The sequence below is a fragment of the Ursus americanus genome, chromosome X (assembly GCF_024610735.1).
Source record: "Ursus americanus isolate L20-20 chromosome X, mUrsAme1.1.p, whole genome shotgun sequence".
NCBI classification, from domain to species: Eukaryota; Metazoa; Chordata; class Mammalia; order Carnivora; family Ursidae; genus Ursus; species Ursus americanus.
Window position 1 is genome coordinate 106,935,560 of NC_142164.1, and position 23,325 is coordinate 106,958,884.

Sequence of the window (23,325 nt, forward strand, 5' to 3'; positions counted from 1 at the left end):
TTCTGCCTCAGAAGCACCCTGAACTTCCTTACATCCTTGCCTTTATACTGTACCCACTGAGCAGTAACTGATAATGTTGGAAAAAACCATACAATTATACAAATTGTTACCACTGCAAGTTTATGTCTTCTAATCTCAACTAAGCTCTCAGTACCATTTGTCAGTCAATTCTTTCATTTCTCCTTGGTCATCCATTTTCCCAGTTCTTTTTTTTTTTAACAGCTTTATTGATATAATTTACTTACCATAAAGTTCACCCATTTAAAGACTATAAGTCATTGTTTTTTGGTATATTTACAAAGTTATGTAACCATTATCATAATCTAATTTTAGAACATTGTCATCACATCACAAAGAAACTTTATACCCTAGTCCAAGTCACCACTGTCTTTTGCTTGGAGAATTGCAGTAGCGTCCTGCATGGTTCGTTTCCTCCCTTGCCCCTCTACAATCTGTTCTTAATACAGAAGCTGAAATGGTCTGTTCAAAACCTACCAAGAATTATGACAAGTGATTTGGTCCCCTTTGCCTCTAGGATTTCATCTGCCCAAACTCCCCCTGGCTTACTGCGTTCTAGCCATGTTAGCCTTCTTGCTATTTCTTGAATATGCCTGATGTGGAGAACAAAGGCAGATGAAAAAAATTAAACTTCCTTATAACTTACAGCCCATTGACACGTACTTGAGACAGGCAGAGTGACCTTCCTTCAGGAACTCAACTGCCTCAACGTTAATACTTTGCTAAAGGCAAAAAACAACCTTAACTTGACATTAACCAGACCTCCAGCATCCTTCCAAAAATCCTTTTGGAAACTTCCTTTTTCTCTACCCCCTGCCCCACCAAGATATATGTTAGCAATCATCCTCCAAACATACGGCCCACTGATATACATCTGAAGGGTCTCATGACTAAGGTTTTACTAGATAGCGGTAAATGACCTTTTCCTAACAACAACTAGTCCCTCAAGGTCCTGGAAATCTTGCTTTCAAATTCCTTAGAGACTTACGCTATCCTTAACTCCCTCCCAACTTGAAACTATATAATCAGCCATTCCTCACAACTCCCGTGCAGCTCTTTCTGCCCATAGGTCCTGTCCCCATGCTTTAATAAAACCACCCTTTTTACACAGAGGACAGCTCAAGAATTTTTCCTTGACTGTTCGCTCCTGAACCCCAACATTTCACATCATGCTAAGCATGCTCCCGCTCCGGGTTTTTGTCCTCTGACCGGTAGTCATTTCCCTCAGATGTCCCCATGACTCACCTCTTTCCAAATGATTGTGATGATCAGTCAAATGTGGGAACCATCCTATGATAGACAAATGAAGCCTGATTTTTTCTTCTCCTTTGGGGTTTTATACTGAGTAATTGGCAGAGACTTTTGGTTTTTAAATATTTGAACTTCCAGACAGTTGGAGTCTGACTGATTAATTGTCAGGTGCTAGGCACAACTGCTAAACACTGAATGCATTATATCAATTTAATTCCCACAATAACCCTATATGGTAAGTTTTGTTCCTACACCCAATTTACAGCTGAGGCAACTGGGACTTATAAATAGGTTAAGTAACTTGTCCATAGTCATAGAGGAATAAGTGCTGCAGAGCTGAATTTGAACCCAGCTCTCTCTAACTTCAAAGCCCAAGTTCATAATCATTTGGCCTTAAAGCAAAATTTAAATAAATTTCATAGATATCCTTCATCCTCAATTGTCAATATTGCAAATTATTGCAAATGGAAAGAGAAACCCAGAACTTTTAAGTCTTCATTGTCTTTCAGTTTCGCTCTAAGAAATGCATGTCATTGGTTTCTCATCTTCAGCTCTATTAGTGTTGTGGTCTGGATAATGCTTTGTTTGGGGGTGGAGGGTCTGTACTGTGCGTTGTAGGATATTTACGAGCATCCCTGGCCTCTGTCCACTAGGTGCCAGCAGCAGCATCCTTCTTCCCCAGTTGTGACAACTAGAAATATCTCTAGAGACTGTCAGATGTTTCTGGTATAGAACCACTGTTTTCAACAATTGTACTTATTTCTCTGTCACTTAGGTGTGTCCATTTCCCTAGAAAGATAATGCTGACCCCCTAATGTTTTCAGAAAAGTGATTTATTTAAAATAAGTTTACTGGGGGCACTTGGGTGGCTCAATCAGGTTAAGCATCTGTCTTCGGCTCAGGTCATGATCCCTGGACCCTGGGATGGAGCCCTGTATCAGGCCCCCTGCTCAGTGGGGAGCCTGCTTGCTTCTCCCTCTCCCTCTGCCTGCCACTCCTCCTGCTTGAGCTCTCTCTTAAATAAATAAAAGAAAAAATAAAATAAATTTACTTAAAAGTGAAGCTATATGTCCTGTGTAGTCAGCTGTATAAGTTGGCTGGGATTACTATAACAAAATACCACATACTGAGTGGCTTGAACAACAAAAATTTATTTTCTCACAGTGTTAGAGGCTAGAAGTCTGAGATAAGACGTCTGCAGTGTTCCGTTCTTCTGAGGATTCTCTCCTTGACTTGTAGACAGCCACCTTCTTGTTCACATGATGTTCCCCTCTGTGCCTGTGTCCTAATCTCCTCTTCTTATAAAAGGACACCAGTCGGGGCCCCTGGGTGGCTCAGTCCATTAAGCAGCTGCCTTCAGCTCAGGTCATGATCTCAGTGTCCTGGGATCAAGCCCCACCTAGGGCTTCCTACTCAGCGGGGAGCCTGTTCTCTCTCTCCCTCTGCCTGCCAGCTCTGCCTACTTGTGCTCTCTCTCTGTCAAATAAATAAATAAAATCTTTGAAACAAACAAACAAAAAAGGACACCAGTCAATATTGCATTTGGGCCCACTGTAATGAACTCATTTTCAAGTTAATTACCTCTTTAAAGACCCTACTTCTTCTTTTTTTAATTCTTAAAGGATTTTTTAATTTATTTGAGAGAGCACACGCGCAGGAGTGGTGGGGGTGGGGAGAGAGCAGCAGACTCCCCACTGAGCAGGGAGCCCTAAGCAGGGCTCCATCCCAAGACCCTGGGATCAAGACCTGAGCCAAAGGCAGAGGCTTAACGACTGAGCCACCCAAGCCCCCAAAGACCCTGTTTCTAAATATAGTTACATTCTGAGATGTTAGGGGTTAAGAATTCAACATATGAATTTTTGGAAGGCACAGTTCAGCCCGTAACATTGAGTTTATGTCTTCTCCTCTCCCTCCCGGTGTATATTGAGCACCTACTATGTGCCAGACATTCTGCTGATGGTAATAGTAAGCAACAGTAGTAGTGGTTTATAAAGTAATAACAAATGTCATGCAAATATTATGCCTTGGTAATGGAGATGACCGGAGAGCCTTGCCCTTCCCCTCAGGCTCCGGACCAGGTTGGGAGGGTGAAAGGGCCTAGTTGAAACTAGCTGTAAGATTAGTTAATGAGTCAGCAGCAGCGCAAACCCCAAGACGCGAGCTTGTCACAAAGCAGCAGAGAGGTCTGATGTCAGCCAGCAGCGGGCGCCACCTGAACCCGCCCTTTATTATGACGCCTGGCCCCGCCCACTCCCTCCCTGACTCCTTCTACTCCGGGCTAACCTTCCCGCCCCCCGCGTGTTCCCGTGAACTCCCGTGAACGCTTCAAAAGCACGTCACCATCCGCTCTAACAATGGCGGGGGTGGGGGGCAAAGGGAGGGGTGTCAGTCGGCCACGCCTGCGCCGTAGGGCCGGGGGAGAGGGGGCGGGCCAGCCAGCGTTGGGAGGCGGGGAAAAGTGACGTAAGCAGCAGCGACGCCATTTGCTGCGGCTGAGCGTGGGCGCAGGCGGATCTCGGAAGGACTCGGTGGCGAGACTCTCCCGCGCACGCGACCCGGCCTCTCTGACCTGCTTGGTACCGCGCGGTCCCACGCGTCGCCCCTGGGACCCCTCGGAGGAGTCGCCGCTCCCGCCGCCACCCCCAGGATAGGAGTCGGAAACGCCGGGAGGCTTCCGTCACCGCCATGCCCAAGAATAAAGGTAATGCCGCCTGAACCCCGGGACCACGACTCCGCTCGACCGGGTCTCTCCGGCTCTGCCCACGGCCTCCGGATTGCCCAGGCCGCAGTGACCTTCCTCTCCGCTGTGCCTGCACGCGGCTGCACGATACGGACGCGGTTTGGGGCTTGGGAGAGGCGCTGGGAAGTTACTACTGTCTTCCAGTTTGGTCACATTGGGGTGGAGCCGACGCCATTTTTGTAGGGCCTCCTGCGAGAGAATGTGGGCTTTTGCTCCCGATTCGCGCCAGACTGACCGCGGCGCTTTATGGACCTGTGGGGGAGACCTCCCCGAAGCGGCCAGGGTTCGCAAATGAGTGCCTTTGGCTTCCTGGGCAAGGAGTTAAGCCCTAAAAGCAGTTCTTAACTTTGAAAGGGTAATGTCTGCTTTAGTGACCAGGTACTCTTGTATGGGTTTCTTTATGGACAGTTGTTGAGTATTGTTGAGACTACTCCCTCTCCCTTGTAAACAGTGGAAGAAACCTTGATGTATATTTACTTATTTAGGGTTTATTTCTAGAGATTTACTCTTCCCCATCCCTTTACGGAGTTTAACTTTTTTTTTTTTAACCCCCAGAACACTTGTTCCATATTTATCCAAATTTTCTATTTTTGCCTCATATCTTGTATGTATGTGTTGGGAGTAAAGACCTTTTAATTTTTTAAGTTCCCTCCATTCTGAAGCTAAACGTCCACAAATTATTCGTCTCGAAGGTAAATTCATTTGGAATTTCCAAAATGGAAGGTCTAATCTACCTAAAAGCAGAAGAGTCCTGAAGAAATTATCCTTTTTTTTAGACTTAAGGGGATTTCTGTCTTTTAAGTATCTTTATAATTTCCCAAGGAAACTGTATCTTTGTAAATACTTCTCAAGGTAATTATCTCAGTAGAAACAGGGAAACATTGTATTTCCTTCAGGAGAGGAGCCTGTTACACAACCCACAGGAAGTGGGTTTTCTTTGGTTATTCATCCTTGAGACCCCTGCCCTGACCCAGGCCCACTTCTGTTCTCCTTTCCACTTCACAGCTGGCTCCAGGGGTTCTACCTTATTTCCTCTTTGTAGCTGTCACTACTCATTTTATCCCTTGGGGTACTTGGTTGCGGTTCTTTGCAAGATTTGGTGCAGTTCCTTTAGGGCACTCCACTGTCCTCAGAAATCTAACTTGGAGGTCCTTTTTGTAGCATTTTACTGCTAATTATTCTGGGTGAAATAGAGTTCTAAAAGTCAGTCTTCTTGTAATCTGTCCAATCCTTTATTCCTTTTAGATGGTAATTGGATCACTTCAGTAAGTATCTTATTCTCACCTTTATTTCTAGTGTTGAAATTTCCAATTCCCTCACTAGGCTCTAAGCTCTAATGGGCAGTAATAGTATGTCTTAATCACATTGAATTGCTAGCACTTGACACTTAGTAGATGCTCAATAAATATTTGTTGGATTAAGTCACCTTCCTTTTGGTTGACTCCACTCTCAGATGAATAATAGGTTCCCCTTTGGATCCCAGGCAACAGGACTTCTACGTTAAATCACATCTAGTTCACTGGCCTCTTTTAAGGTCATATTCCATTAATTGCATGGCAGTAAAATAAAGAGGGGAGTGATCAACGTATGGTTAATTCTGGTAAATTGGTAAGCAGTGGATCGTTATTCTATAAATAATATTTGAAGCACACAAAAAATATAGATAATACGATGAACACCTGGGAGTTTGTTACTCTTAACTTGAAAATTAAAACACAGAATCATTTAAAGCCCTTTGTGTCCCCCTCTCCAGTCCCCTTCCCCTGTCTTCCTCTGTTTTTGGAGGTAGTCACCGTTCTGAATTTGGTGTTTATCATTCCAGTACTTGTAAAACCAATCTGTTATGTTCTTTCCGCGACCTCTGGATTTTATGAGATGAGGTTTACTAATCTAGAATTATTATTAATAATTTTTTTAAAGATTTTATTTATTTATTCGACAGAGATAGAAACAGCCAGCGAGAGAGGGAACACAAGCAGGGGGAGTGGGAGAGAAAGAAGCAGGCTCATAGCAGAAGAGCCTGATGTGGGGCTCAATCCCATAACGCCGGGATCACGCCCTGAGCCGAAGGCAGACGCTCAACCGCTGTGCCACCCAGGCGCCCCACTAATCTAGAATTAAATTCATGTTTATTTTTGTTTTTCTTCATTGGAAAAGTACAGAAGCCCTGTGAATATAATTTTGGTGATGGTTTCACAAATATATAGATTGCCACGAACTGTGTGCTGAATGACTTTTGCTTTGGACTGATTCTTACCAGCTTATTTCTTCTAGAATCCTCTAGATACTTTTAGCTTATTACCTCAGGAAAAGGGGTATCTTTTAGTCCACTCAAGAAGACGACTTGGGGTAAGGTGCTCCCAGACTTTGAAAAAGTTACTACCTTTACTTTTAAAATTGCCACTCCTTTAGGAATGTATGGACTACTCTTGACTGATTCAAAGAATTGCCCAACTCGAGTATATAACTCAGTATACAAAACTGGTAGGATCCTTGCCCTAAGGGAGCTTTGACTTTGGTCTGAAGATCTGGCATGAATGGTCGGGACCAGAAGATACTTTTCTCTTTTTAGGAAATCCATTTTGGTGTCCCCTAAGAATGCCTTACATACCGAACTCCGAGGACTCTGTGTGGGTCAGGAAATTATTGAGGCCTGCCTGACAATAGCACAGAGCATTGTGACACTGCCCCCAGGACAGATAACATGCACTTGATTCTAGAAGTTATGTGTCTGTCTTTGCAGTGGCCGGGTGCACGTTCTTTATTCTGTTGTGGCTGTGAACCTTTTGGGGCTTCCAGGTTCTTCCCATGAGTTCTTTAATATCACTAACCACTTATAGCCTTTCTCCCACGTTTTGAAAATGGACACCAGTGTGGTTTTAGGTTCTGGAATGGGAACAGAATGCTGTGGAGAGATAACCTAATCTGAGGGCCAGGAACAACAACAACAAAAAAAGATTAGGTTTGAATCTGTTCATCCCCACACACTGAAATATGTAAAGTGAGTTAATTCTCTGAGATTCAATGAATTCCCTGGTAAACTGGGGTTAAATGACCTGTTACTTCATAGGGTGATTGTGACAAGTAAATGGGGTGGCTTTATTGTATAGTGGCTAGGAGTATAGTTAACTGAGGTGGGGTCTTATGATACAGCCTTGGATAAGTTACTTAACCTTTCAAAGACTATTTATTATCTCTTGGGAAATGAAGACAAATAGTACCTATCTCATAGGCATAGGCTTGTTAAGGGTGAGTTACTAGGACATTAAGAAGCCCACTTGGATTAAAGCATAAGATAGAGGAAGAGAAGTATTAAGAGGTAGATTGGTGTGTTCATAGGTTGAGAGATATATATTCTTTAAGGTGATCATGTTGCCACTAACAGAAACAAGGATGTTGATTTAGGACCAGCTTTGTAAAAAATAAATAACTAAAAATAAATTGAGTTTTGAATAAAGTCAAGCTTGAGAGGGCAGTAACCCATTCACTGGAGCCATTAGAAATATGAGACCAATGCTTGGTTGAAATAGTGGGCTTATATGTAAAATTATTAGCATAGAAGTGATAGGTGAGAGAAAAATTCATTTCCTTAGAAAGTGGGTTAAGAGAAGGTGGGAATTTGGAATTAATGAAGCTCCAGAGGAATAGGCATAATGGGGAGGGGGTGCCTGGTAAAAGTCAAGAATAGTGCAAGTGGCCCTTTAAAAGTCAGAAAAAGAAGAGGTGGGAAATGATCATTAGAGTCACATAAAGTGTGAAAAACAAGGGGAAGGGGAGAATTAAAGTTTTTTAAGGACGCCAGTAGATAGAATTCTATAATCCTAAATGGCAGAAGGAATGTAGGAATGTAGAGGTATTTGGATCTTCTGTTCTACCTCCTTCATTTTACATAGTCTGTAACTGAGATCCTGAGAGGTTTTTGTGAAAGCTCCTTTCATCCTTTACTTCTTCCTCCCTCTACATCTGGTCATAATTCTCTTGTTTCCATCTCAGAAATATTCCTCCTGTTTGTCTCTTCCTCTTCATGGCTAGGCGAGGCCTGCTTCATGGTACATTTTTTGTTGAAGTATTTTTTTTGGATAGTAAGTATATTTACAATTCAGATTTCAAAAAAGTATTAAAAGTGAAATCTCTTATTTAAACATGTCCCATTGTAAACCAGTTCTTTTCACAGGCAGTCATTGTTAAACTTTTTTTTGTATATGCCTTTGCAGAGGTATTTTATGTATATATAAGCAAATATGAATATGGAGCTTGCTTGCTTGCTTTCTTTTGAGAGAGAGCAGGCACAAAAGTGGGGGCAGGGAGGGGCAGAGGGAGACAGAATCTTAAGCAGGCTCCGTGCCCGACACAGGGCTGCTAAACCTCACGACCCTGAAATCATGACCTGAGCTGAAATCGAGAGTCAAACTCTTAACTGACTGAGCCACTCGTTTGCCCCTTCTTTTTTCTTTTTTACACCGGTGGTAGCTTCATACCCTTATTCACTTTGCTGTATTCATTTTTAAATTTACACTATAAAGAATTTTGAATATATACAAAAGTGGACTAGTATAATGAGCCGTTAGGTACTCACCTCCTGGCCCCAGATGCAATTAGTTCACAGCTAAACTTGAACCAGCACCGTCCACACCAAATCAGAATCCAGATTTTGGGGGGCACCTGAGTGGCTCAGTCAATTAAGCCTTCGGTTCAGGTCATGATCCCATCCCAGAGTCCTGGGATTGAGCCCCACATCGGGCTCTCTACTCAGCAGAGTCTTAAAAAAAAAAAAAAAAATAGAATCCAGATTTGGTCTACACATTGCCATTTGTTGGTAAGTCTTTTTTTAAAGAAATCTTCAGGGCATCTGCGTGGCTTCATTGGTTAAGTGTCTGCCTTCAGCTCAGGTTATGATCCCAGGGTCCTGGGATCGAGTCCTGCATCAGGCTCCCTGCTCAGTGGGGAGCCTGCTTCTCCCTCTCCCTCTGCACCTCCCCCTGACTCATGCCGTCTCTTTGTCATGCTTTCTCTCTTTCAAATAAGTAAATAATCTTAAAAAAAAAAATCTAAGTTCTCCATCCATCTGGTCTTTTTTCCCACCTCATGATGGATCTACTGAAGAAAACAAATTGTCTTATTGAATTGCCCCCACAGTCTGAATTTTGCTGATTGCATCCTATTTGCACCTTGCTTTTTATTGTTTTTTTCTACATCCCAGTTTATTTTTTTTTATTAACATACAATGTATTGTTTGTTTCAGGGGTATAGGTCTATGATTCATTAGTCTTATACAACACCCAGCGCTCACCACAACACATACCCTCCCCAGTGTCCATCACACAGCCACCCCATGCCCCCCACCCCCATCCACTCCAGCAACCCTCAGTTTGTTTCATGAGATTAAGAGTCTATTATGGTTTGTCTCCCTCTCTGGTTTTGTCGTTTCATTTTTTCCTCTCTTCCCCTATGATCCTCTGCCTTGTTTCTCAAATTCCACATATCAGTGAGATCATATAATTGTCTTTCTTTGATTGACTTATTTCACTTAGCATAATACCCTCTAGTTCCATCCACATCGTTGCAAATGGCCAGATTTCAATTTTTTGATGGCTGTATAATATTCCAGCGTGTGTGTGTGTGTGTGTGTGTGTGTGTGTGTGTGTGTGTGTGTGGTGTATACACACACACACTGTATCTTCTTTATCCATTCATCTGTTGATGGCTTTCCAGAGTTTGGCTATTGTGGACATTGCTGCTATAAACATTGGGGTGCAGGTGCCCCTTTAGATCACTACATTTGTATCTTTGGGGTAAATACCCAGTAGTGCAATCGCTGGGTCGTAGGGTAGCTGCGATTCATTGTTTCTTAATAGACTTTGTTATTAATTTTTATTTTTTAAAAAGATTTTATTAATTTATTTGAAGAGAGTGCACAAGAGCGGGGGTGGGGGGGGCCACCGTGGAGCTCTATCCCAGGACCTGGAGATCATGGCTGAGCCTAAGGCATACTAACTGACTGACCTACCCAGGCACCCCTGGACTTTGTTTTTTAGATTAGTTTTACATTTGTAGGGAAATGAGCAGAAACTAGAATTCTCATGTTACCCCAGCATGTTGTTAACATCTTACATGAGCCAGTGTAGATACATTATTACTAACAAGTCCATAGGTTACCTTAAGGTTCATTCTTTATGTTGTACATCGTGTCGGTTTTAACAAATGTACAATGACATGTATCCACCATTACAGTATCATGCAGAATAGTAATCTAACTGCCCTGAAAATCCTCTGTGTTACATATACTTATCTGCCCTCTCCTTCCCAACTCATGGTAACTTCTGATTTTTTTTTTTTAATTACTGTCTCTATAGTTTTGCCTTTTCCAAAATGTTGTATGGTTGGAATCATACTATTCGGCCTTTATGGGTTCCTTCTTCCCTTAAGAGTTTGCATTTAAGTTTCTTTCATGTCTTTTGGAAACTCGATAGCTCATTTCTTTTTTATTGCTGAATAATACTACATTGTGTCAGTGAACCACAGTTTATTCATTCACCTACTACCGAAGGACATCTTGGTTGCTTCCAAGTTCAGGAATTAGTGCCTTGTGTTTTTAACGTCAAATATTTTGCTCAGTGAATCTTTCCTACAGGTATGTAAGCTAAAACTCTCAAATCAGCCAGAGTTGTTTTCCCTCCACCACAGAATCAATGTATTGATTTCAGGAGCTATAACTTAACCCCCCACCCCAAGTCATCCTACTTGATTGAACTCAGACTTTTTCTGGGGAGGTCTGTTAAAAGAGGGAGCTTATTAGAAATTTATTGGTAACCCGTTATATCTCCCACCCTGGCCCTTGTGGGCCACTGGGGGGGGGGGGTTCATTGAGAAGTGTGCTCAGCCAAGTGGTCATTATGGTCCAGGACTTTGGTCATTGAATGCAGATGTTCCCAGGGATCTCTGTAATTTTATGCAATACTTCTTTTGGTTTGTTTGTATTTCGTGTCAGAAATAACCCAAAAGGAACTTCCAAGAAGGGTAGGGAAGTGATGTGTTTGATATGATGGGAAATTGTAAATTTACTATGATTGTGTGACCACATTAGGTGAATTTCTAAATTTAAATGATTTTTTAAAGCTGTGTTGTGAGTCGTTTATTTCTTTAATGCTGTTGTACAGATAGTTTACATCTTTTTCTTTCTTTAAAACCATCAGGTAAAGGAGGTAAAAATAGACGCAGAGGTAAGAATGAAAATGAATCTGAAAAAAGGGAGCTGGTATTCAAAGAAGACGGACAAGGTAAGCATTTCTGTGAGGGTTTTGCTTTTTTTTTTTTAAAGATTTTATTTATTTATTTATTTATTTATTTGAGAGACAGCAAGAGAGGGAACACAGGCGGAGGAGTGGGAGAGGGAGAAGCAGGCTTCCCACTGAACAGGGAGCCCGACGCGGGGCTTGATCCCAGGACCCTGGGATCGTGACCTGAGCCAAAGGCATACACTTAATGACTGAGCCACCCAGGCGCCCTGTGAGGGCTTTTTTTTAGTAATAGTTTTCTTTCTTTCTTTTCTTTTTTTTAATATGGAATTTCAATGTCTAAACATGAAAGATAGAACTATTTGTAACATCCTGTGCCCCTCTTTGTCCTTCTCTGTTCCTCAGCCCTCCACACCTCTCTAGAGCACCTCTAATCATTCCCTGGTATCCTGTGTGCAATGTGGATCGGAGGCATTTCTGTAAATGTCTGGTTTTCATTGTTTTGCATGAACACTCATAATTAAGAATGAATTGTACAGTTCAGAGGGAACTAAGCCTCAAAAGCTAAGGTTAACAATTAGCATGATTTAGTAGACCTTTTTTGATAGTAAATGGTGCTATGTAGTATTTTTCATTAGACCATGGATTTTTGGGGGATGAATTAGAGGCCTTTCCCTCACTTCTTCAGTGCCATTAGCATATAATTTCAGGACATAGAATACAGTGAAACTGAATAGTTGATGTTTGCAAACTAAGATGCATAACACTAGTTTCCCATATTTTTGAGCACTTTCAAACCTTTGGAAAAGTTGCAGTATTAGTACGATGAACTCCCTTAAACCCTTAGTGCACGTGTGTGTGTGTGTGTGTGTGTGTGTGTGTGTGTGTGTGTTTCTTGAACCATTTGAAAGCTGGTTGCAGACAGGATACTTTTACCTTACCTGCTGCATTACGTTTCTTAAGAAGAATATTCTCTTACATAATTGCAATATAATCTCACTCAGATAATTTAACATGAATATATTATATGTCTAATATATAATCTATTTTTGAAGTTTTCCAGTTATCCCAATAATTTCCAGCATATTTTAACAAAGAACTTTTTTTTGATTGTCTTTTTATAGAACTTTGGTGGATTTTGTTCATGGCTGTGTATATATAAGCCACTAAAAATGAAGCATGTTTTGTGGCTAATAGACCTTTTTGTTTCTTAGCCTTAGTCAGGTTTGCCTCCATTAGCAGTTGACTTCCGTTATGACCACCACTACTTTTTTCTTATTTTTTCTTCACTTTGGAAGAGAGGCTGCCTTTGAATTTGCCCACTATGTTGAGGCTCTAGGTTCAGTATAGTATGAGCAAGTCACTTCAGCATGTTAACCCCACAGTTGAGCCTTTCAAAGTTAGGTCTCAGTGTACTTAGAAATCAGTGGATATTCTCTTTAGGGGTCAGTCTTATGTACAACTTGAGTGAGCTAAAGGTTCTGAAGCAATGGCCGCCTCCATACCCGGTTTTCTGTCATTTAATGACAGGAGCAGAACAGACAGGCCCATGTGCAAGCTAATGCTCATCATCTCAGTTTTCCAAATGACAGTTAAACCAGGTGCCTACCTGGGTTTCCTTTTGGAAAGGTTTTGATTAAAAGTTTGGCATTTTGCCTAAGAACATCTTTCTGGCTTTGCAAAAACTTTAGAATAATGACTTCTAATATGACAAAGACATTACTAACATTAAGTGATTTTTATTTGCCAAGTAGACCAAAAATTGTGTTGAGATTAGCCTCTAAAGGATCTGAGGGAAAGGAGATCCAAATTTGGGAGACATTCCAAATGTGAGAGATTGATGAGGTGTAATGTACATTTTGGGACGTGCTGCCTTGGTCTCCAAAAGTAAACCATACAGTTATGTAGACAGTAATCATTCTGCTTACTCGAAATGAGTATATAATTAAAGCATTTTTGATAGCAGAGATAGCTTGTTAGAGAAATGACATGGAGTCTAGATTCTGGCTCTGCCATTAACTAGCTTAGTGTTTATTACTCCCTAGTATTTATTTTACTACACATATTTATTCCTAACCAATATACCTGTGTGTTCCAGTCTGTTTTGTTTTGTTGTAGATTTATTTATTTATCTTAGAGCAGGGGGGAGGGGCAGAGGGAGAGGGAATCTGAAGCAGAGTTTGTGCTGAGCATGGAACCCCATGCCGGTCTTGATCCTAGAACCCTGAGATCATGACCCGAGCCAAGACCAAGAGTTGAACTGAGCCACCCAGGTGCCCCTGTTCTAGTCATTTTTTTTTTTTTTTTGAAGATTTATTCACTTGAGAGAGAGATCGGGGGAGAGAACAAGCGAGGATGGGGAGAGGGAGAGAGAAAGTCCAGCAGACTCCTTGCTGAGCTCGGAGTCAGACACTCAACGGACCGTGCCACCCAGGGGCCCCTGTTGTAGTCAATTTTGTGTGAACTTTTAAGTTGCTGTTATGAAAAGTCGAACAGTATCCTGTATACTTTTGTTTTCCCTCCCCCAGAGTATGCTCAAGTAATCAAAATGTTGGGAAATGGACGATTAGAAGCGATGTGTTTTGATGGTGTAAAGAGGTTATGTCACATCAGAGGGAAATTGAGAAAAAAGGTAGGTGTGAAAATTTCTTTTACTTTAAAATCGTGATTAAGGGGGGAAAATGGCTCTATAGTTTTTATGGGTCAAGGACCTCATTTTTGGAAGTTCCCCAAAGATTTCAGTAAAATGGTGATTTACCTATGGTAAAACAGCCAACTCCTTGATGGTAATTTTATATGGATTCCATTTTAAGACACATTTGCATCACCTATGTTTTTTCTGCTCAAAATGTTTAACCCTAATCTAATCATGAAGAAACAACCAACAAATCCAAATTGAGGGAGGCCGGCAAAACAAATGGCCTGGCTCTTAATACAATGTTAATTTTATGACCTTAAAAAGTGTGTGTGGGGGGAACTATTCCAGTTGAATGGCAATGAAAGAGACCTAATGGTTAAATGGGGTAGATGGCCCATGTTTGGATTCTGGTTTGAGGGTGGGGGAAAATAGTTGTAAAGAGTGTTAAGAAAATTCGAATATGAATTACATTAAGTATTATGGTGATACTAAGTTTCCTGAATGGGCTGCCTTGGAAAGGAATGATTAATTTCCCATCATAGTGAGTGTTAAGGCAGATATATTAATCAAGTTGGGTAAAAGTCCCTCCAACTCTGATTTTATATGGGTATTTTTTAATCCCATTACCAAAGTATAAAGGGGTTTTTTGCCAGCTTCATGGTATGTGGGTTGGTGAAAGGAAGAGAGGGAAGGAGATAAAAGCTCATTTCTAACTTTGTATTCTCACACGTAATGGATGGATAACTAACCACTTGGAGTAATTTACTATTAAAAATTCCTTAATTTCTAATCTAATCATTATTCTTCTGGAATTAATAAACTGTCAGGTAGTTAAATAAGATTGTTATTCTTTTAGCACCCCAAATTATAGAAAATTTGAAACATGCTCAGCTGCTTACTATAGTTTCCCCCCCCCCCCCCTAATTCTAAATATAGGTACTTAACCCACAGTTGGGTGGATATATTTTATGGAAAGACCGACTCAATGTTGTTTTGATTCTTTATTTTTAAATATGACATGCAGTGACTTTTCTTTCATAGGTTTGGATAAATACTTCAGACATTATATTGGTTGGTCTCCGAGACTACCAGGTAAAAAAATATGTGTGTGTGTACATATATATATATATATATTTTTTTTTTTTTCTCATCGTTCACATGGTTGAATTTTGTGAGCCATTAATGCTTAGAACTTCAGTCATGACAGTATTTGACCAGTTCCATCCCAGCATGCTGCTCACCATTGTGTTAACAAACATTTTGTAAGGGCCAGTTACGTTTTTTAGGTATTGTGCCAAGTACCCTAGGCATTGTGGTTCCCAAAATGGCCATTCTGTGGAGTCCACATTTTCACTATGGAAAAAATAACAGGCAATGTGAATTTTTCATAGAGCTAAATGGCCTTTTTTCCTTTTTTGATATTTAAAAAGTTCCCTTTTTTGGAATGAGTGGTGTTCTATAGTGGTGGTTTTGTTCATGTTCTTATTTGTTAAAATAAAAATTTAATCTTATGCTGGGACCTCCCGTAGCAGTTTTTCTTTTCTTTTTAATTTATGCATGTTGAAATCAAAATCTGGAAACACCTGAATGAGTCAAGCTCCCATCCCAGAAAATGCTTATGGTCTGGGAGTGAAAAGAGTAAGACAGGCACACAAGTAATTACAGTACAAACCATGATGATAGAAGTGTGTGCTCTAAATTTGAATGAGCACTTAGAGGAAAAAATGGTAGTTGCCGCTCATGATCTCAACCTGGAGACTACTCATTGTGGGTCTCTGTAGTCCATTACCTGTTGGAACTTATCACCATATATTTAATCACAGTGTGAGTGATGTTTCTATTTTTATAACCTTGATCCTACTTTGATTATTTAAAATATTTATTCCAGAATAAAGAATTAAAATCTTTATTTTAAATCAGTGATTCTCAACCATGAGTGAATTTTTTCTTCCAGGGGCCATTTGGCAGTGTCTGGAGACATTTCTGGTTGTCACAACTGGGGAGGAGGCAGTGTTGTTGGCATATAATGGTTTGTGACCAGGGGTGGTGCCAAATACCCTACATTGCACAGGACAGTCCCTACAACAAAGAAATTACCCAGCCCAAAATGTGAATAATGCTGAGGTAGAAAGAGCCTGCTTTAATTAATACCATTTTGGATGCCTGGGTGGCTCAGTTGATTAAGCGTCCGACTCTTGGTTTGGGCTCAGGTCGTGATCTCAGGGTCATGAGATCAAGCCCTGCGTTGGGCTTCTAGCTGGATGTGGAGCCTGCTTAAGGTTTTCACTGTCCTTCATGTCTGTCCCATCCTGTCCCCCGTGATCCCCCCACCAAGTGTGCACTCTCTATCTAACAAAACAAAAAAAAATACCATTCTAATGTCTAGTTTCTTCTTTTGATCTTAAAAATAATCCCGGAAGTAGGAAGAATAATTAGTTCTCTGTTTGACAGATACGGAAACTGAGGTTTGAAAACATGTACTATTCTGACTTTAAAATGACAGCCAAGACCAACTTTTTCTGATTCTTAATCTCCCACAAACCACCTTCTCTATCCCTGCCCCTTAAATGGTGGTCCAGGGACCAGTGGCATCACTGGCTTTTGGAAAATTGTCAGAAATGCAGGTTTTTGGACCCCACCTCAGTCCTCCTAAATTGGAATGTGCATTTTAACAGTTTACCTTTGAGCTTCTATAAAAATTACAGTTCAAGAAGTACTGGCTTGAATCTCACTGCCTTTGCATCACTGATCCTCTTTGTAGCCATTAGGACCTGCTTTTAGGTCCAAGTAACTTTGAAGTTGAAACAGTCAACTTCAGCACTTTTTTTTCTGCCTTAACTGATTAGGATTCTTTCAAATGGGAAAGTGTGAACATTCTATGGCAGTAGTTTTTAGTGGGACATTTGCATCAGAAACACTTTAAAAGAGCTTTTAGAAGTACCAATTCATGAGCTTCACTCCACCTCTACTAATCTATCTTCAGGAAATATAAAGGCTCCACTGGAGAATCCGGTTGGTTCATATTCTAAGAACCACTGATTCATGGAAAGGTATATTAATTTCCTTAGGTCATTACACAGTCTCAGTTTTATAGACTGTTTAATCATCCTGTAAAGTATGGTCCCAGGGAATTTTTGTATTTCAAAAGACTTCTAATCAAAGGATAATAGTAAATAACTTAAAAGATTGGGTTTGCACAGTCCTGCTCTTTTTAAAGTAAGATCTGTAAATATCTTTCTGAAGCTTGTTGATCATTATTCATTTATGCATGTAAGCAGCTTCATACTATATAATCCTGAGGATGTTTTTTTTTTTTAAGATTTTATTTATTTATTTGACAGAGATAGAGACAGCCAGCGAGAGAGGGAACACAGGCGGGGGGGTGGGAGAGGAAGAAGCAGGCTCCCAGCAGAGGAGCCTGATGTGGGGCTCGATCCCAGGACTCCGGGATCATGCCCTGAGCCGAAGGCAGACGCTTAACGACTGAGCCACCCAGGCGCCCCTCGATACTTTTTTTAAAGATTTTATTTGAGACAGAGCACAGGCAGGGTGAGGGGCAGAAGGGGAGGGAGAGGAACAAGCACAAGCAGACTTCCCACTGAGCAGGGAGCCTGATGGAGGGCCCCATCCCAGGACCCTGAGATCATGACCCAAGTCGAAGTCAGATGCTTAACTAACTACTGAGCCACCCAGGTACTCTAATACTTACTTTTTAAATTTTAATTCCGGTATAATTAACCATGTAGTCATTCAACATTTCCATACATCACCCAGTGCTCATGACAACAAGTGCACTGAGTAGGAGAAAACTTTAAAATGTGAAAAAAAAGAGATTGTAACAACAGTGAGATTTAGTTTTTTATCCAGTTTGAAAATAATTTTGGAAATAATGGATAATATTTTGGCATAATCGGTTCTAAAAGTTAACTTGTCTTTTTCAGGATAATAAAGCCGATGTAATTTTAAAATACAATGCAGATGAAGCTAGAAGTCTGAAGGCATATGGCGAGCTTCCAGAGCATGGTAATGTCTGAGTTATTTTATTAACCTGTCGTAGAGTGTTAATACTTGGTGTTATTTAGGTGAAGGAATTTTGGTAGAATTGTGCATATTTACTTTTGTGCTTATGTGGTTCGTTTTAAGTATGCCTGCTTATACTTCATAATACTGTATACCTTAAGAAAAAAGTAACTGGGATTCTGTCCTTAATAAATACACTTTCTGGTGTGGAGTTACACTTTATAAACTTCTGCATAATACCAATCAAAGGAGTACTTTTATTACAGTATTTCACAATAACTTTCTGAAGAGAATTTCATTGTTCATCTGTTTTAAATGTGAAGCAAGGATAGTAGTTAGGTACTGTTGTTGATTTTTATAAAGTCAGTTTTCACTTCTTACCCTAGTATCACTGGATTTTTTAAAACTAACGTTCTTTGTTTCTCTGTCACCAGTACAAAAGTTATGCATTCTTTTTTTTAAGGTTTTATTTATTTATTTCAGAGAGGGAGGGAGAGAAAGCAAGCATGTATGAATGGAGGGAAGAGGGGGAGAGGGAGAAGCTGACTCCCTATGGAGCAGAGAGCCCTATGTGGGGATCCATCGTAGGACACTGGGATCATGACCTGAGCCAAAGGCAGACGCTTAACTGACTGAGCCACCCAGGCATCCCAAAAGTTACGCATTCTTATGCGGAAAACTTAAAAATAAATCCCTCATAACATCAGCAAAGGGGAAATGTACTTTACATACTATTTTGTAAGTCTACCTTTTTCTTTTGGTGTTTTTGTTTCGTTTTGTAGTCTTTTTGGTTTGTTTGTTTTTGCTCTCTTGCATATTATTATGAAAACAATATAATTTTACTTAAGCATGAAAATCTTGCTGAAGTTATTTCCTTGACATTTTCAATCTAAGAAATGCTGGTATATCAGGGAATAGGACCAGAACCTCCCAGTTCATTTTCATTGCTTAGGGGTAATCATGATTTGACTAAAATATCTGATTGATGAGTGTGTCTGGTCATCGGTAAGTTGTTAGCATGTGCTCTTACCATTTTTTTAGGCATAGTTGGAAGTCATAATAGTTCCAGAATTTGTGTAACTGGATCCTGCTTTACTAAAAATATCTTTGTGAAATAAATAGTTGGGACTACGTCAACCTAAAAACCTTTTGCACAGTGAAGGAAACCAGCAAAACAAAGTGGCAACCTGTTGAATGGGAGAAGATACTTGTAAATAATATATCTAATAAATGGTTAATATCCAAAATATGTAAAGAACTCCTGCAACTTGGGGCACCTGGGTGGCTCGGTCCATTAAGCGTCTGCCTTAGGCTCAGGTCATGATCCCAGGGTCCTGGGATCTAGCTCCGCGTCAGGATCGGAAGTCTCCCTCTCCCTCTCCCTCTCCCTCTGCCACTCTCCCTGCTCGTGCACGCACGCACTCTCTCAAATAAATAAATAAAATCTTTATTTTTTATTTTATTTTTTTAAAAGATTTTATTTATTTGAGAGCAGCAGTGAGAGAAATCACAGAGGGAGAGGGAGAGGAAGAAGCAGACTAATTGCTGAGTGGAGAACCCAACACGGGGGTTGATCCCAGAACCCTGGGATCATGACCTGAGCCAAAGGCAGATGCCTGACTGACTGAGCCACCCAGGTGCCCCAGATAAAATCTTTAAAAACAACAACAACAACAAAAAACTCTCTTACAACTGAATGCCTAAAAATCCTCCCAAATAATCCAGTTAAAAATGGGCAGAGGACCTGAATAGACACTTTACACAGAAGACGTAGAAATGGCCAATAGGCCTGTGAAAAGATTCTTAGCACCACCAGTCATCAGGGAAATGCAAACCAAAACCACAGTGATACATCCCCTCGCACCAGTCAGAATATCTAGTATCAAAAAGACAAGAAATAACAAGTGTTGGTGAACATGGGGAGGGAAAGGAACCCTCTTACATTGTTGGTAGGAATGCAAACTGGTGCAGCCACTGTGGAAAACAGAAAGGAGGGTCCTCAAAAAGTTAAACATAAAAATACCATTCAATCCAGTAATTCCACTACTGGGTATTACTCAAAGAAAACAAAAGCACTTATTTGGAAAAATGTATGTACCCCTGTGTTTATTGCAGTATTATTTACAATAGCCAAGGTACGGAAGCAACTTAAGTGTCCACTGATAGATAAATGGATAAAGAACACGTGATTGACACACAACATACACTGGAATATTACTCAGGCATAAACAAACAAATGAAATCTTTCCGTTTGTAGTAACATGGATGGACCTAGAGGGTATTATGCCAGGTGAAATAAATCAGACAAATACCGTATGATTTCACATAAACATGTGGAATCTAAAAAACAAAAAAATGAACAAACAACAAGAGAGAAATAGAATCATAAATATCAAGACGATAAACCAGTGGTTGCTGGGGGGTTGGGTGGGAGTAGTTGAAATAGGTGAAGAGGATTAAGAGGTACAAACGGCCAGTTCTAAAATAAGTCATGGGGATGAAAAGTACAGCATGGAGAATATAGTCAATAATATTGTAATAACTTTGGTGACAGATGGTAACTGCTTATTCTGGTGAGCATATTGTAGTGTACATAATTGTCAAATCAACTGTGTTGTGCACTTGAAATTAATATATATGTCAACTGTACTTGAATTGGTATATTTTGACTCATAAGAGTCTTTTTATAGTTCAGCATTTGATATCAGACCGCTTCTTTTAGTGCACAGTTACTCATTTTAATATCATCTTGGTTATATTATATGACTATATTTGTTGTTTCTTTAGCTAAAATCAATGAAACCGATACATTTGGTCCTGGAGATGATGATGAAATTCAGTTTGATGACATTGGGGATGATGATGAAGACATCGATGATGTGAGTAGATGCATCTTGCATTTTCCAACTTTTGTTTCTGAATTATCCTCAGAGAAACCAGCTTTTTCTCCTGTCTTCCTTTAAACTAAAAATGTTGAATACTTAAATTAGGGTATATTTCAAGACTTGTCTATGAATTAAAATAGTATTATTTAGAAGACGACTAGTCAACTGTTATACTTTGAGAATTCTTATAATCTTTTCAACATTTCTTCCAGAAAAGATGAGTATTTGCTTTGGCATTATGAATGCTAGGCATTGGAATCATAACTTGTTTAAAAAAGTGTCTAAAGAGATAGCGATTTCAAAATTTAGCAAACAGTTGTAAGAAATAGAAGATCTTCTCAAAGAAATGTGCGTTAATTGAAATATTAGTATGTTAAAAGAAGAATCGTGTTCGAACAGCTTGATATGAAGCATTGGAATTACAACATTTTTTAAAAAGATTTTATTTAGTTGTTTTAGAGAGAGCACGTGGGAGGGGAGCAGAGGAAGAGTTGAGCATCTGACTCTTGATTTCAGCTCAGATCATGATCTTAGGGTCCTGAGATTGAGCCCCAAGTTGGGCTCCATGCTCAGCACAGAGTGTGCTTAAGACTCTTTCTCCCTCTGCCCCTCCCCTCATGTGTGATCTCTCTCTCTTTCTAAAATAAGTCTTTAAAAAGTTGAGACCTTTTGCCAATTACTTTATTTTATCTGTTGGATATGCACTGTTGGCAAACTCTTGGTTTGGAGTTGGTGTGTTTTAGGAAAATATATTGTTTTTCTGAAAGGTAAAGCAGTGATGCTCACAAGAATAAATGCCCTTTTGCTGTACACTAGTACTTAAATGAAATTCATACTTAGTTTCTGGCAATATAAATTTATTAAATAATTGGGGTAGTATTATAAGTTATCCTTAACTCTAGTTTGGGCTCTTTTTGAACTCCTTAAAATAAAAATGTAGTTCAGAACCCACCTGTGTATATAAATCTAAAAATAATTATGCTAATGTTTGGTTTGATTCAAAGATGAAATTTTAGTATATCTGGGACGGTTGTTCCTGACTAAGACTGTGCAACACGATTATCAGAGCCTTTCAAATACAGAGGCTGATCTTGGGAAGTCTGGGTTAGGCATCAAAAGTGATACCCACTACCAGGATTCTATAATTAATATTTTTATACCTGATTTATCATATATCTAACTATATCTTTATTTATCCATCAGTCTGTCTTATATTTTGATGCATCTTCAGACGATTTAGAATACTCAGGGTGAATTAAGGATTTGAGTACATATCCTCCATGTGTATATGCATTTATGAATTTTTACATAAATACATCCTTTTTTTAATGTACCTTCCTTTAGAGACCTTAAGCCACAGAATTCTTGTGAATGGACTGTTAATGATACTTTGAGAGTAGATTTATTGATTGTATTCTGTGACCCCAACCTGACATGGAATTGTGTTATAAATTAAGAGGCGATCCAAACAGTTTTAGAGCTGGGGTATAAGGTCTCTTTTGGAAATTAAGAACCTAATCAGAGAACACTTTTGAATATGAATTTGAATTTGAGTACACAGAGGTGATAGGTTGAGGATCTAGACAAGGTTAAGATTTTCTAAGAAAAAAACTTCTGAGTCTGTGCCAGGGATTCCTTGGAACTAGACCCAGTAAGCTGGCAGGGAAAGAAATGGTAAAAGATGGTGGATACTAGAGTTATTTGAGTTCTCTTGAACAGTTTGCAAGGGTTGCCTTGTTTATCACCTGAGAACCCTGCTTTTCCAAGACATTTCTCCAGATGGTTTATAGGTATAGCCCTCTTTCCTATAACCAGGTTGGGAGGAGAATTTGGTTACTGTCAGACTTGTCCCTTTCTCATATAATACTCCTGTGTGTCTGCTCCCCCCCCCCCAGAATAAAAAATCTCTCATCACTCAACACAAAAGGGAAGACACACTAAACTTTAAGAATATTTTGCGTAGCATGACATTCTGAAGGAGGTTGTAAAGATTTACTGGCAACAAACTGTAATTGAGAAAAACCTGGTGTATAAAACTTCCTCTTCGAAAGATAGCCTTAGGGTGTGCAAGCTTCCCTTATGTGGTAGACTGCTGGAATATAAGAATTCTTTCGTTTGATCTGATGTTCTTTTCCCTTCCAGATCTAAATTGAATTCAACATTTTACATTCCAATTTCTCTGAGGATTGTTCCAACAATTTGGATTTTGGCTGTGACCCGTTAAAGAAGATTAAAATTTCATTAGCATGAGTGCAATTTGTTAAAGCAGACTGATTTGTTTCTAAGGTATTTCTTTAAAAACTGGTAATGCTGAATTCTCTTAAGTGAAAAGTTAAGCCTCCTTTGTTCTTTTGATGTATTGGAGTTTATGGGTAAAAGACCACATCTACTATTTTTAAAAAGAGATGGGGAAATGCATTACTGCCTTTCCTACTTTGACCACTTCCCATAAGTAAATGAATGTTCTGAATAAACCATTTGCCCTACACTCAATATGGATTACGATTAAGCCCTAACTTTGACTAGCCTGTTGACTGT

At 39.9% G+C, this 23,325-nt stretch overlaps 1 protein-coding gene across 1 annotated transcript; it reads left to right on the plus strand.

Moving 5' to 3' along the window:
• Positions 1 to 3,786: 3,786 nt before the first annotated feature.
• On the plus strand, positions 3,787 to 23,038 carry EIF1AX (eukaryotic translation initiation factor 1A X-linked). The gene is made up of 7 exons (XM_045801284.2): positions 3,787 to 3,970; positions 11,203 to 11,286; positions 13,773 to 13,876; positions 14,924 to 14,974; positions 17,824 to 17,905; positions 20,690 to 20,781; positions 22,930 to 23,038. The coding sequence occupies exons 1-7, from the start codon at positions 3,955 to 3,957 to the stop codon at positions 22,933 to 22,935; spliced, it is 435 nt and encodes a 144-aa protein (XP_045657240.1). The 5' UTR covers positions 3,787 to 3,954; the 3' UTR covers positions 22,936 to 23,038.
• Positions 23,039 to 23,325: the final 287 nt, after the last annotated feature.

Excerpts from the sequence above, each read along its gene's own strand:
- EIF1AX (XM_045801284.2), top strand. Across the intron at positions 11,287-13,772 it reads ATTCAAAGAAGACGGACAAG|AGTATGCTCAAGTAATCAAA; the intron begins GTAAGCATTTCT and ends TCCCTCCCCCAG. Across the intron at positions 14,975-17,823 it reads TTGGTCTCCGAGACTACCAG|GATAATAAAGCCGATGTAAT; the intron begins GTAAAAAAATAT and ends TGTCTTTTTCAG.